Genomic DNA, 16099 nt, shown 5'->3' on the forward strand with positions numbered 1-16099 from the left:
GATTTTACAATGTAGATTGGGTCCCAGGAATTTAACATTTTTTAAAATGGGGGTCTGAGGCCTAATGGCATCTTGAAATTAAAAAGGTTTTGAATCACTGCTGTAGTCGACTGATCATAATATTCACTTACTGTATGCAGGTTGGAACAATCACCCATTGAAAATTTGACTATGTTACAACTACTCCTAGTTAAAAGAAAAACTAAAATACTACAATACTAAAAATCATCACTAATATATAAAATCCCAGTCAGTTCATAAGGACACAGAAATAGTGCACAACAAGAAGTCCTCAGCAGCATATAGGAGAAAGGTTAGGGGATATTGCGCTTGTAGGGGAGTATTTTAAACAGTGAAATAGTCTACATTACATATGTGTATATTATCAAAGCAATTACACTTCAGTCAATGATCGGTTCCACATTTCAGTCAAGCCATCCAATCAACATGTGTCCCCTTAATAACGTTGTGCTTATATGAGAAATATTATTTGGGGACACAAAAATATTGTTCCAGGGACCCCCCAGAAGCAAAGATTTTGGCAAAAAAAATTGGCTTTAAAAATATATGTATATTCAAAGATTTGCACCTATTTTCAAGATTTTTCTAAATTAGCAGATCTACAAGCTCATAGCGCGGCACCGAGGCGCTATGAGCTTGTATATCTGCTATTTTTTTTATAGCAGATATAGTATAAAATAATAGTTAAAGTGGTTAAATGATTGTGACACTAAATAAACTTTTGCTGGGGGACCCCTTGGTACACCCTTTGGTCAATGACCCCTAGGGATCCCCGGACCCCACTTTGAGAACCAATGGCCTACAATGCCCATCCTATATATGGCTGTAACTACATGGGCCCCGGCCCCCGGCCTTTCTATAGCGCGAGATAATCTGACCATAAATCCTGTTAACAGGTTTCCACAGGTGCTTTCTTGACCCACAAATGCCTTACAATTGAGCAGGCCTACTAGTACTACATGTGTTTGCGTGCCCACCCTAACTGTCCATTCTGGGCATGGGAGCATGGGGGGGCCCTCAAAGATAATTGGCCCAGCCAAGTGTCCCTTCACATCCGTTCCTGATTGTATCCAGTCTAATTGAGCAAAATTAGCTCTTCCTATACTATAACTATAATGAACAGTTAACAGTTTAAAAACGTTTAAAAGTTGCTACTTACTTGCAATTTTATTTGTAGACTCTTCATAGGATCTTCTTGACTGAATCTTCATTTAATGAATCCTAAATTCTATTATTTATCTCCTCTAGTCCAGTGGTCCTCAAAGTGGGGTCCAGTGACCCCCAGGGGTCCTTGAGGGGGTTCCCAGCTAAATGTGTTTATGCAGCGTCACAATAACTTTAACCACTTTAGCAGATCTACAAGATTGCAGCGCGCCACTTTGTGCCGCGCTGAGAGCTTGTACATCTGCTATTTTTGAACATTTTTTTTTTAAATCTTGAAAGTGTTGGAAATTTTTGATTTTAACACAAATCTTTAGAGAACTTGCTAACCCTCTGGACCAGAGGGCTCCCTGGCACAAAACCTTGTCAGATAGGGGTCCACGGCCAAATATATATCAATTTGGGGGTCCTCGGCACGAAAAGGTTTGAGAGCTATTGCTGTGCACTACACACCAAATCTCTTCGCCGAAAATAGCCGAAGAACAGGGTCGCCAATCTGCATGTATGTGGTTAAAAAGTATGGGATAAAATTAGGGTTTGAAGTTGAACTACAATCATGGAGGCACCCGTAGCAACTCTCGTAACACGTAACAACGCGATATTGCCAAGCCTGCAAGGCACAGCACGAAGAAGGAGAAGAAGAGTAGGATGATGAGAGGAGAGAAACTGAGCCAGTGAAACATCTATAGGTTTGCTGTGGTTGTAAAGCTGAAGTAAAAAGAAGAAGAATTGATCAAAACATTTTTGAACGTATAGATATCGTGCTTTTAAACCGAGAAAAGAACAGTGTCTTCAAGGGCTGTCTTCCGTTGCCAGGTAGTGATTTGAAAGCCAAGCTAGCTGAACCCCAAATCGTATGGTGTCAAGTGCTAACTGTTAGCTGTCAAGCTAGCTAGCTTAGCTTTAGCCATTGAGGGAGCAATGGCGTTGAAAAGAATCCAAAAGGTGAGTGACTAGAGTGCTCGATTATATTTGTTTGTATGTTTGTTGTATGTTTGTGTCCTATAGAACGACTATAACGGTTTTGGAACGCAAGGCGCTCGATGAAAATACTTGATAAATTACCGTATAGCTTGAGACTTATGGTGGCTGTTTTGCTTTGTGTTTTTGTGCCACAAACATACTTGGACAGTTTGCTCATTTGTTATACTTATAAGACATATTGTTTTCCATCGACACGATAGTGGCACGATCGTGTCGATGGTCTTATTCGCTCGATAAATACAATAAAAAAAGACGTATTTTCTACTTATAATAGAGGTGTTGACGCGCCTCTTCTGTCGAGAATATACGTATTGTTTGATTTATTTATTGCCGAAAATACGTAATTTTCCGCGTTTTTCATTTGAAAACAGCGTAACTTTTTGTTGTTGACACTGTGGTGCGAAGAAGTATTATTATTATTAGACAAAAGATGAGCTAAACAATGGTGGCCATTTGACGCATTGCTTGCTTGCCACTGTGGCAAGTAAGTCACAACATTTACATATTTTACTTTATCACCACGCTACTATTAAAATGGTTTAGTTGTACACATTATTTTAATGGTGGACTAGTTGATGTCTAAGGGGATCTGATTGATTTGACAACTATAATTTGCCTTGCCATGAAATAATCTTGTCAACTATAACTGGTCCTGGTAGGTTTTTGAACCACGAAGATGGTTGTGCTTGTTGCTTGACAGCTGTTTGCACGTTGCCAAAATTGAACCCCCAACGTCAATGTGGCCATATATGGGATGGCAAATGGGGCACTGGAGCAGGCCAGTGTGTGTATTTATATAACAGAATGGACTGGCTTCTTCATGTGAAGACTTTGTAATAATTCACTTTAAGAAATGCTAAGTTTTGTTTGTATTTAGCTCTTAGTTTTGTGTTGGTATCTTTGGCATGAATGGTTTTAGTAAAGCAGATATAGGTCAAAATGTGTAATGTTTACTGGTGGTATGACAAGCCAATGTGCTGTTTGTCATACTAGTTTAGATGATCTTGTCTTTATTATGCCTTTTATATATTTGCTGAATCAGCTCTCAAAACCACCAGGCTACTTGGCAACAGTCACAGAGAATTTATGTGAACTGAACATGGCTGCCACTGGAACTTGAAATGGCCATGTTTGTCAATAGACTAGTTACACACAGTATGGCTGTGTCCATTTAAGTGATTATAATTCGCCACTCTCAGGGAAATTATTGTGGCGTTTTAACCATTCAAACTGGTTATATTTAAGAAAGGCTTATCAATAACTACTCAATAACTACAAAATACTGTGCTCAGTGAGCACAGATCTCCTCCAAGCAAGGTGGCAGTTTGCTAACCAGCACTGCCACACCCCCCTTTATTTGACCAATCTGTGTAAAAAGGGTAACCAGTTCTTGATTGGCCCAGGACCAACCTTTCTATCAAGTCTTGAGCAAATCAGACAGGCAAGTGGACAGACAGACATACAGTCAGACAGGGACTGTAGTACTTAGTTGGTAGAGTTAATAATAATAATTAGACTAAAGTTGTGAGCTACGTATGTGTGTGTCTACCTCTCCGTGGCTAATTTTCGCAAACCACCTGAATGCACCAGACAGATCAGTGCCAAATGTCTTGTGCACGCTGCCAGTAGGCCAAGGAAGTAAATCCCCGGTTGTGCATATTCTTTGTTTTTTGTGAATTCATAATCTCAGATTCACCGTCCCCGCCGTCTGTATTTTGGCAAGACTGATGTTATGAATATGACATCATCAACATGACAACGGATGTTTTATTAGAGCTGGAGTTTTTAATATAATAGCATTGCTGTGAAGTTGTGGTAGAAATTAACCAGCCCAGCACAAAAGGAATGGCCTAGAATATTTTGTTGGAGGGGTATTGAGCAGTTTTACATCTTGGAGGGGGGGGGGATTGAGCAGTGTTACATCTTGGAAATGTCCTTGGTCTACTTAACATTGAATGCAATGGCATCTTTGTAAAGAATGAGACTGAATATCAAAGTTGCATTTTGCAACTGAAAGAAACATTCAGTTAAACTCTGTTTACTGATATATCTTGCTGACTTTTTTTTTTTTTTATCTAAGAGAAAACATTTCCCATGTTTTTTCATTCAGTTTGTTTGTGTGAAGGACTTTAGCACTGTTGATTTGTGATTATCAGCTTGGCTGGCCTCAGCACAGGTTTTTACCTTCATCTCATACTTAGGCACTAATTAGAGTGCAGATGTTTTTACTTATTACACAGTTTAAAATAGCCAGAATTCAATGCCTGCCCCATAGGGATGTAATGGAATTAGTGATGGGTTAATTAATGGTGGAGACGTTTTTATACTGTCTTAATTTTATTATGGATAGGAACTCACAGACCTGCAGAGGGACCCACCTGCACAGTGTTCCGCTGGACCAGTTGGAGATGACTGTAAGTAACAACACAATCGATTCTTCATCTTAACTCTTTCTCTGCCAGGAATTCACTCATTCATTCATCTATCTCCGGTCCCCTTTGCCAGCGAAAACGGCGATTTTACTGTACCTTTAAAAAAAATCATGGAATATTCTCTGTGTCCTCCTTCCTCACGGAGATTGGCTCATTACACGCACGGGGGTCCAGTAGAATCGGGGGGGAAAGAATTGGCCGGCCGCGATCCTCCATTCCAAAACTATGGCCGTTTGAATGTGGCTTGTTTTTTGAAAAACACTTAGAAAACAACAAATCTTTTGTGAAAAATTACTTTTGTGAATCCTTCAACATGGAAGCAGGCGATCTTTTTTGTTGTTGTGATCACGTGATTTCTGGGTGTACTCTTCTTCCGCTGGTGCTTGGATCATTCACAGGCTGTGAATGATCGCCGCCGCCCCCCCACCTCCACCAAAAAAACACGCTCTCGTCAAATCTCATCTTTGGCGGCGTGGGCGTTTGGACAAATTCTCGTAAATTCTTGTCGTTGGCAGCGAATGAGTTAAGCATAAACATAATTTCAGTACTTCATCAACGTTGTATACAGTGCTTGGTTTCTTGAGAAGGCACACTTATTCTCAGAATGTATTCCGAATCAGGGATTTGTTTTGACAGAAGGCACCCGCACTAGTTGTGTGCAGTTGTGTTATTGCAACGTAGCGTGAATACATGCCTTGACTAGATGGCTGCCCTGTTATTACAACCTGTGTTTTCCTTTTTTTTTCAGTGTTTCATTGGCAAGCGACAATAATGGGCCCAGTAAGTGAATCTAACTGTTCACTTATACTAAGTAGCAGATATTATTATGATTTATCTCACTAACTACCATGTTTTTACATTATTTTAACAGAATGACAGCCCTTATCAAGGTGGAGTGTTTTTCCTCACCATTCACTTCCCCACAGACTACCCCTTCAAACCACCAAAAGTAAGTAAATTGGACTGCTGTCATTATAGGTGAACATTTTCCAAAATGGTAAAAGAATATCAGATCTGTAAGCTCGGAACGCTTCGCGATGCAACACGTTCTGAGCTTGTAGATCAGCTATTTTTGTTACATAACACCATCATACAGTACAGACAGAAGTATAAAATAGGACTTAAGTGCTTAAGAATTAAAATTCAGTCTGCTTGGGTGCCCCAGTGACTCAGTCTATTGATGCATGTACAACATAATTGCAGTGTCATAATTTAGAGTCTGTCTCAAGAGCTGTGTGTGTGTGTGTGTGTGTGTGTGTGTGTGTGTGTGTGTGTATATATATATATATATATATATATATATATCCACACTTAATACTTTCCCTTCTTCATCTATTGTGCTATTGTACTCTCTTACTACTAATCTTAAAAATAAAATGATAATAATAAAGAATTTAGCTAATCTAAAAGAGATCGTTACCTGCATTAAACAAAATGCTGTTACTGTTCCATCACAGGTTGCATTCACGACAAAAATCTACCATCCGAACATCAACAGCAACGGAAGCATTTGTCTGGATATATTGCGATCACAGTGGTCACCTGCGCTAACGGTATCAAAAGGTAGGTCATGGCGGGATGTTTACTGTAAATATTTGGTATTTTGATCCAGCAATGGGATTTATTAATGTCATCATGCCTGTCTATTAACCTGTGTTCAAGATGGTCCCATAATACAGAAAAGGAAGTGTTTGTATTGGATTGTGTAACAAAACATACATTTATTTGCAGATATGAGTATAATTCTTTTTCCCCAAAAGTGCAGTAAGGTTGTATTTAGTAAACCAAATGGTACATGAGAATATACTATTCACTGGGCATAGGCATTTTTACATAGACATTTTTTTTAAAGTTTGCATTCAGTACCTGAAACTTTCCAAAGATAACCAGCTTATACCCAGTAATTATAATGAGTAGCCTGTTTTTTTTAAAGCAGAGGGTGGTCAAAATAAATGTCCCATAGTCCACACAAGTTCTGACTGAGTGTTCGAATGCCCTTTTTTGTTACACTTAAAAGCATGGTTATAAATTCTCTGTGAAGCTTTGATTTAATATAATATTAAAATATTTCTCCCACGGCGGCCGCCAGGCAAGCCGTGGGCACTGGGCATACAACACCAAATTCAGAAAAAACACATGCCTGAAAATGTCCATGGACGAATGGTGCATGTACGGGACCAACTGTTAAGTCCATGAACAAACGGCACATGCGTGGGACAAATTTTAAGATGTCCATGGTAAAACGGTGCATGTGTGGGACAAACCGCTAACATCCATAGACGAAACAGCACATGTGTGGAGCGAACTGTCCATGGATGAATGGCGCGTGCATGAGATGAACACATCCAGGGAAGCTGACACTGCAACAGTGTATGTTATCTCTCTGTGAAACTGTGTGGGTGAACGTTGGCATGAACTACATCACATTATTGGTGTTTATTACACCAAAGCATGTCGTTCGTAATCATCATACGTAACGTTATGTGATGCTGGAAGCTGTCATGACTGATAAGCTAACCTGATTAAGTGCCCATTTACCTTATTTGCAACAAGTATAGCATTTGAATAGCACTACACCACCAATCCTGATCATTTTCTACCCACTCAATGGGTGTTTATTAAACTCCATCCTTTCACACATTTGAAATATATTAAATCTTACTGCTTTAGGTTACTACAATATGAGGTTAAATTGTGTTTCAAAGTCTCCAAAGGTATTGCACAGACTGCAATACCTGCTGCTGCATAAACTCTGCCTTTGCGTAATGCTTTACACTGGAGAGAAAACAAACGCACACACAAAAACATGAACAAAGAGGCTAAAAGCCGAGCAGAACTATCTGAATCTAGAATCTTAATCCGAGTCCAATGAACACAGATGCATTCGGCTCTGTCCAGTTGAGACCTTTAGTGTTTTGTATTTTTGAAAACGTTGTGGGTGGTTTTAAAAGGATCCCTGCCTAATAAGCCAAATATGCCTTAATATATTATAATTGCCCTCTATAACAAAACTCATTCACTGCCGGAACTTTTTTTTTTTGCGTTTGCCCACTGCCAGAGATTTTTAATTGAAAAAAAAAAGTACTCAGGAGCCGAGATACAAAATGTTTAAGTTCACAAGGAAGTGTATGGGAGGCTAGATCTTCGAAAAATCATATCTCCTTGGTCTTTGGGTCATTTTTTTTTTTAAATTAAAAGTCGTTTTAGTCGTTCTTGGCAGACAGGGCTTATGGGACAGAAGTCATTTTAGTCGTTCTAGGCAGGGAATGAGTTGATTGATTGATGCAAAAAAATTTAAACATCACAATTACATTTATAATACTTTGTCTAAAAGGTCTGTCCAAAAAAGTCCTTGCGGTCTTGTTTCCATTGAGGTCCTTGGTAATCTTGTACTCAAGAGGGGCAATGCCCGTCGCAAGTTGATGATGTCATTTGTCCATGTGTAGCCCCCCAAAACAAGGTTTTATAGTTATAAAGTTATAGAGGACAATTATAATGTATTAAGGCATATTTGGCCAATTAGCCAGGGATCCTTTTAACAGTTTTTGCTGCATAGATACTTTTCCATCATTATGAATCATATACATTTATTATGCTATCTTTTGTTTTGATTTCTAATAAACTTCTTTCTTCTATAGTTCTATTGTCTATCTGCTCTCTTCTTTGTGATCCAAATCCGGACGACCCGCTGGTGCCAGAGATTGCTCACACGTACAAAGCTGACAGGGAAAAGTGAGTGTCTCTATCAAACTTAAGTTGCAATGTTCTTACTCTCATTAGAATTTAACTGTATGAACTTTCAATTTGTTGTTTGTTGTGTATGAACTTTTCAATTCTTTCCCAGGTACAACAGACTTGCAAGAGAATGGACACAGAAGTATGCAATGTGAGAGAACAATGGTGAAATCAAAAATATAAAAAGAAAAAAAAAGAAGTAAAGAAACATGTTTGTGATATAACGCAAGGCAAATGAGCAAGAGAGGGGCGAAAAAACTAATTACACTACACACTATTGTCCGGAGAAGGAGGTACAGCGCCACCTGGCTTCCATGTGCTGAGCTGCTGCCGTGTGCTCGCTGTTCTTCATGACTTTTTATGGAATCCGTTGAGCAGGACCCAATGAACTCCTGAACACCCTCCCATACGGATTACAGGAGCCTGCTCAACGATCCCTTGCCACCCACCACAATGACTACCACCACCACCTACATCACTCAGACTTAATCTATTTACTACTGCTATCGTGATTATTACTATCAGTGTTAATCGACATACTCTTATCATGATCACTGTGGATATAAATGTCATATCATTGTGTTACTGAATGGTTAAAATATTTTTTGGTTGATGCAGGAGATTGGAGGTCTCCCTCATTGTCAACGGTACTGTGTCCCACTGGATGTCTTCTTGTGTTGCTGTATTTCCATGTATGCAGTGGCCTTTTCTGTATTGTTATTGTTTTTTTCAGACATTTAGATGTGCAATTTGAGGCAGAATGTTCACTGTGGAGCACAATGCGGTGCATGGCTGTTTTAAACCAGAAGTTGGTCTGTTGCTCACATTCAGAGACTGGCTTTGCTTGTATACTGTCTCTCTCTAGCCCCCCAAAACAATGTGAAAGAGAAGAAGGATTTTTTTTATTTTTTATCATACATGGCATTTGTGAGATGCAGTAGTATTTTGCGGAGACTGGAAAGCTACTGTAGAAGCTATAGGGGGGGCTTAATTGGCAGAAGACAATGGGAATGTCCTTTTACCATTTTTCTCACTCATGTCCTTTAGGGCTGAACAGTTAGTAGAAAAATAATCAAAATTGCAATGTATGATGATCTACTGCAATTTCCAAATCAGAGGCTGCAATGAATTGCATACAAGAGAGGGGAAATGTACTTTTGAACCAGGTATTCTAGGGTTTTTAGGTAAATATGTGGCCCTTGAATCACGTACAATATTCTTTTCACCCTAACAAAAGGACCATATGTTTTTTCATGTTTAGCTCACTGTTTAGCTCACAGTCATATATTGTATACTTTATATTTCTACTGACAATTTTCCATTTTCGTGGCCTTCCACAAAGCCATTGGTGTCCTTTCATTTCAGTATGGTAATGCAAATCAACTTGCAGAGAGCTGCTTGAGAGAAGTAATCTAGCACAGTGGACTTAACATTGCTTTTATTTGTATCAGTTGCATTAATGTTGCATTTTAATGCAGTTGAAGGATACTTAGTCTTGCTGAGAAGCTTGTTTTATTAATTAAATTCCAATGCACATGACCTCATGTTGACGTGGATATTATCTATAGAAGCTTATGTTTATGTGGGCTTATCACCTGAATGTTTGAGCTACAACTCAAACTGGCTTAAATCTGGAATTATAATATATATACATGGTTGGGGAAACTGTCAATAGTAATGTAAAATATTCATGCCTTGTAGAGACATTCAGTGGGCAATAAAACCAGTATGGTCCTTAAAATATCAAATTTGTTGACAGTATCTAATGTAGTAGTTATACTGTACTGTAAAGTAATACTGTAAATAGAACAGCTTGACCTAAAAGACTAAAATAGCAAATCGAATCGCAATATTGGTCTGAAAAATCATAATTGGCACATTTTTTTATTGTTCAGCCCTATTGTCCTTGCCCTTACGCCATATTAATTTCCCATCCATGGCTGGTGTTCTAGTACAGTGGTTCTCAACCTGTGGGTCGGGGACCCCCACATGATTTTGGGGGGTCCCCAGATGACTCAAGTGACAATTTAATGAAAAAAAAAAAAAAGACTTACTGCATCAAAAGTACGGTAATCAAACTACTATAAAAACTGTTCAAACTTTGGCCAAATTGTCACATAAGAGGCAAACATTTTGAGGCTTTGTGAGCTTGTAGATCTGCTATTTTCTCTATTTATCTGGAACCGAGTCAAACTAAATTAATTCCTCAACTCTTGTGAGGGTTGGGGTTCAAATATGATTATTTTGGGGGGCGGTTACGGCCTGAAAAGGTTCAGAACCACTGTTATAGTACACTCCTACTGTTGTATTATGTCGCTCTTTCTGTAGTTATGAACATAGCTTCACTTTGGCATACAACTCAGCCGTGTGCCACCTTCTCAATATAATTGCTCAGGTATCTAGCCAAGTCATCAGCCTTTTAACGGCGTTACCGTGACCCATGGTGAGAAGAATGACCAGGGCCCATGTCGTCATACTGTACTTCAAAGAAACGGTACTGATCTAGGATCAGTGGTCAGTTTACATGACAAAATAGAAACCACGCTATGACGGAAGAGTCAAAACCGTCTCAGAGCAGCACTCTTCAGATACTTGGTGCAAATAGGCCCTGATCAACACAATACTATACAGTTCTAGAAGTACTGGCATTTTCCCTTTGAGACGGGACTCCTGCTCACTATTCTCGCCATCGCCACAGGTTTTCATTGTTTTTGAACAACACTTGGATGTGAATGTTTCTATTAAGCAGCTTTCATGCTGTTGACAAACGTGTACTGTACATGCTACTGTTTTTGAAAAATGAAATAGCCTTTGGTTATGCTGGGGGTCATTTATTACAGTACCAAGATGGGAACTTAAACAGACATGACACTTTGCAGACCTTAGGATTTTGAAATAATGTTGGAATATTTACGTATTTGTGGAAATTCTTGGTATTGTCCATGATTTAATTGGTTATTATAACATAGGCCATTGTAACTTAATTCAATTCATAATAATTGATCATATGAAGCATTGTACTCTTTTGTTCATCGTTCATGTTCATATCTAATTTATCCATGGGTCTGTCGGTTTGTTTAGTATTAACATCTTAACAGCAAAACAAGTTTGCCTAGGTGATCTATTCACAACCTTTTATTTTGATTGAAATCTTATACAAAAGCTTAAGTTTTTTTTGTCATAGGAAATGAACATGATTGTTATACAGTATGTCTTGTAATAATGGTTTAAATATAATCCCGTGCTGGACTGACTTGTAAGCATACTCCAGGTTTTGAATTAAAGTAGCCTATGGAGCTCGAAATGCTGCCAATATAAAGGGAGTTGACTTCTGCTGGAAAGGGATAGCAAAATGCTACTGGTGTGTTTTATTCGGATACAGGATAGGTGGGCACTAAGGACATCTGGGAACCTCAATGTAAATTTGGCTATTTGGTCCAAAATGTAAAAAATAAAATATTTGAAAAATTGTCTTCAGTAATGTAAAGTATACATCTACAGTACATCATTATCAGAGTAAATTTTATCCAACTTCTTGTTTATGCCCCAAAATGTCTGGATATACAGGTTTTGTAGCCATTTCTAGCCATTTTAGAAATATTAGACCTTAATTGTCAAATGTTTAAGCATGTTCTAATCATGTATACTTTACTGAAAAACATTTTCTAAATATTTACTTTTTTAACATTTTGGAAAAAATTGCCAATTTAACAGAGGTGCCCGCTCTTCCTTGGTGCCCACCTATCCTGTTACCTTGTATTCAATGGATTCATAGAGAAGGGATTAACTATAAAACGTATATGGACTTATGTAAGACTTGAGATCACAGTTTTGACGCCAAATACAATTTTCCATTATGAAGAGCTGCAGAAAAAAACAAAATCAGAACTGGATGTCCTAAATTGTATACATTTTGTCCACTCTGAATGCAGTCAAAAATCCTTATGCTGCCCGACCATCTTTGAAAACTTTGTCATCTGTTTTGTTTGCTTGTGTGGTTATTTATTTATTTATTTGTAAGCTGTGTATCTTCCAATAGTACGATTGAGAGCATTGGCAGCGCCTCGGTCCTTGTATTTCCCATTTACAGCCTGGTGTGAGTGATGCTAAACTAGATAGAGCTCATTTTGTCCAGTGTCCTCTATGGAGCTCATGTAGGCAGCTTGGCATGCTTTGCACTCTGGAGAATCTTCTCCCAGCCATTTGCCAGATATCAGGGATTTCGTTACAATTCATCTGCCTGACACCTCTGAGTAAATCTAAGCCTTAACCCTCATCTTGTATATAAGTACAGAGAACATTAACTGTAAATTTGCTATCAGGGCTGTCTCCCCCCCCCCCCCCCCCACCCCACCCTACAAAGGGTGTTTCATTTCATAAGTAGACTTGCAAGTTGCTATAAGACTATTTAAATAGTATACTATACATTTTTTGAAATGTTCAGCCTAGCTTTCTCTGAAATACAGGACCAGCCTTCTAACATGAATATAAATGCATCTTAAAAATTTGGAATATTATGTGCTTGACCATTAAGAATAAAGAAAGAAAGGAAAAAAATACTCCTTGCATACACAAAATATGGGAAAATATCCATTGACTGTAAAAACTAACAAATAAAGCTCATTTTGTTTTACTGGTCTGTAATTATTTGTGTAGGCTATCCTATAGCTGCCAACCTCCAGTTGAGGGAATGCATCAACTGTCATCCCACCATCCTAAATTGCAAAGGTGACTGTACTTGTGGGTAGCCAGGAATGAATATCAATAGTGTAGTGACCCCTCATAAGTAACTTGCTCATCTAACGTTTACCACTGTACAAGGACCTTCCAGAGCCGCAGATTCCCCCCCACATGCCCATATATGGGTATGCCCATATATGGCCATGTAACTGAGAACATCAGGGATCTCCATATGTGGGCATAAAAGGGACACAGGCATACAGACAGATGCAGAGATCTTCATATATGGCCATGAAAGGCTCAAGGACAGACAGACGGTTACAGCGGGTACTCTGACGGTATAATGGGTATTGCATAACAGGGTGGGGCTGGGCATTTATTCCCTACTTGCATCGTTCCCAGGTGTGCATTGGCACTGCCCTCACGGTTCAATTCAATTACGATTCACCAGGTAACCATTCGATTCGATTCTACGATGCATCTCGATGCATCACACTTTTCTATATTACTGCACAACATGGCAATTTTTTTATCAGTCAGATATAATGAACAACATATTTTTTTTTGAATTATATATAATATAATATTATACAGATATATTATGTATGATTATATAATCGATTATGTCACGTTGCTGCATCGATGCAGAATCGGGCATGGCCGAATCGCAATGCATTGCTGAATCGATTATTGTTGACACCACTAGGCACAGGTCTAGTCTATCCAAATGCAAGGAATGCTTCCAGGTAAGGCTTAGGCAATCAAGAGAAAAATACATTGTGCTCTGGGAGCTGTGGTGTGACAAACAAAATCAAAGAAACAACCAAACTGCCATACACACTGAGCTGCAGGGTGAGGCTTGGAAATATCCAATATGACAGTACCACTGTCTAATATCTATAATATCTCTAGGTTTGTCAAAGCATTTTGAGCATCCCTCACGCTCACAAACACTCTGAAAGCACTAGCCTGGCATGGCCAGACTAATACCACTGCGTAGATATTAGTCTGTAATCTCTATGGAACGAGCATTTCCGAGGGGCGGATGAAAAAAAATGCCTCTGGTGATAACCCCGACCCATATTTGCATACTGGGCCCTGATTGGTCCCTCACAACTTCGGAGGAAGAGAAATCTAATCTCAACTGAGAGGGGCCAGACCTAATCTGCCGAGGGCACATCTCTTTCTCCAACGGCAGATTCGTCTGGAACCAGGCTATGCACAGCACGTCTCGTTTGCCTGGCGACTCTGAACAAACTTTAGGTATTCCTGATTCCAAGAGCCTACTCCAGCTCCTCACGACGCTGCTGCACCTTGGAGGACAAGTAGCGGCACACCGCCTCCTTGGCCCAGGGCTGGAAATAGAACTCGGCCCTTCGTTCTTCTTCCGGGTTGCCGACCACATCTGTCATGGTCTTGAGGTCTCTGGACTGTGACTGCAACCAGTCGTCGATAAAGCCCTGAGAATCTCTGGCAAAGCTCTGCATAAACTCTCTCCGGGTCTTCAGCTGGTTGATGGTCTCAATGGTCTCATGGATCTTGTCGTCCAGGCCAGCTATTTCTTGCTGACTGGCTGTGGAGAGGAGGAAGGAGTTCATCTGAGTCTTCAGGGTGCCGTCCACCTCTACTTCAATGTCTTTGCAGGTCGTCTTCTTTTGATCATTATGGTCCACACAGACGTCATGGATGATGATGATGGGCTCTGGGGGCATCAAGAGTGCATGTAAACGCTGAGGGATCTCTGAGAACTTAAAGCGCTGGGTCTTGAATATCGGTTGCAGATTTTTGTCACAGTTAATGAACTCGTGCTCACGTGGATCCTGGAGCTTGTGAGTCTTGACGTACTGCCACAGGGCCTGGATGATGACAGGCCGGGTCTGGGTCTGGGTGTGGATCCCCAGCAAACCAGCCAGGTCGGGGTCCAGCTTGAACTGAGAATCAAGCATAAGCAAGACGGTGCAGCGAACGCCCACATCACCTGGCCTCTTCACCTGGAAACCATCAGTCTCCTGTGTGGTGGCAGTCCTGTGCCATTCCACCAGGTGATTATTGGGGCCATACAGATCCTTGTCCAGCTCAATCACCAGGGACTTGAAGAAGGAAGTGAACTTCCTTTTCGGTATGGTGGCATCGTACTTGGACGTATCTTCAAGCAGGCGGCCTTCTACACGTAGCTCCCATGATGCAACTGTGCCCTCTCCACCTTCAGTATCAGACTTGGCAGGGTTGAAGGTGTTGGAAACTAAAATGCGAAGCTTTCTCCTTTGCTTAATGGGCCTCTTGAGAGCCTCCTCGATGGTCTGGTCTAGTTTCCTCTCAACGGCCAGCAGATCCATGTAAGACTGAGACTCTGGGACCAGCTCTCTGATGCTCTGAGGTAGAATTTTATCAGCCATCTTCTTCTTCTTTGTATCGTGGTTGAGATTCTGTTGCTGGACCTGTTGGATCTGCTGAGGTGCAGGCCTCTTTCGAGCCGGGCCCATGACCCCAGGCATCCCAGGGCGGGACACAGGACTGTTGCCATATCCCAGAGGGCCCATGGCTAATCCCTGGGGCGTCATGCGGCTGGATGGGGGCATGCCAGGTCTCGGGTATCCAGGCCCTGGCATCGGGGAGCAGTACATCATGTGATTCTGGCCGCCCGACGAGGGTCCCATCCATCCAGAGGGGGTCCCGGGTCCCATGCCCGGTCCTCTGCCCGGTACCAGGGGTCCGGGTCCCATTCCTCCGCCACCACCTCCTGTCGGTGCCGACTGAAAGCCACCTCTAGCTGCCATCTCCTCTGAATAGCTCCAATAGCACCAATAGCACCGCTGGGGGAGACGTTATGGAACTATCGCGAGGCGTGGGTTCTGTTCCCACTTCTTAATGTAGCTCTTCGCTACCCTTTTTTGGGTATGGCAGAGTGACGTTAGAGTGATTATAAATATTTATTATTCTCTGTCCTACAAATACTGGCAAATGTGTCAGTGGCAGTTATAACATAAATAGAAACAGATGTAACCTTTGCCCTTTCGCACACACAAACCACACCACCTGAGAGGCTGATGTAGGAGAGACTATCCTAACAGGCTGTGGTTGCTAGG

General features: G+C 40.6%; 1 protein-coding gene and 1 pseudogene across 2 annotated transcripts; one reads left to right on the forward strand and one right to left on the reverse strand.

Moving 5' to 3' along the window:
* The first annotated feature begins 1811 nt into the window (after nucleotides 1-1811).
* ube2d4 (ubiquitin conjugating enzyme E2 D4) lies at nucleotides 1812-11637 on the forward strand. Its single transcript, XM_080432066.1, has 7 exons — nucleotides 1812-2127; nucleotides 4517-4580; nucleotides 5347-5378; nucleotides 5470-5547; nucleotides 6056-6161; nucleotides 8237-8330; nucleotides 8443-11637. Exons 1-7 carry the CDS (start codon nucleotides 2104-2106, stop codon nucleotides 8486-8488), a joined length of 444 nt encoding a protein of 147 aa, XP_080288192.1. The 5' UTR covers nucleotides 1812-2103; the 3' UTR covers nucleotides 8489-11637.
* Nucleotides 11638-14272: 2635 nt separating this feature from the next.
* On the reverse strand, nucleotides 14273-15790 carry LOC308087849 (SWI/SNF-related matrix-associated actin-dependent regulator of chromatin subfamily D member 1-like; annotated as a pseudogene). The gene has a single exon. The product of its transcript is annotated as an SWI/SNF-related matrix-associated actin-dependent regulator of chromatin subfamily D member 1-like (transcript).
* Nucleotides 15791-16099: the final 309 nt, after the last annotated feature.

The sequence above is a fragment of the Gymnoscopelus braueri genome (assembly GCF_963280865.1).
Source record: "Gymnoscopelus braueri genome assembly, chromosome: 7".
NCBI classification, from domain to species: domain Eukaryota; kingdom Metazoa; phylum Chordata; class Actinopteri; order Myctophiformes; family Myctophidae; genus Gymnoscopelus; species Gymnoscopelus braueri.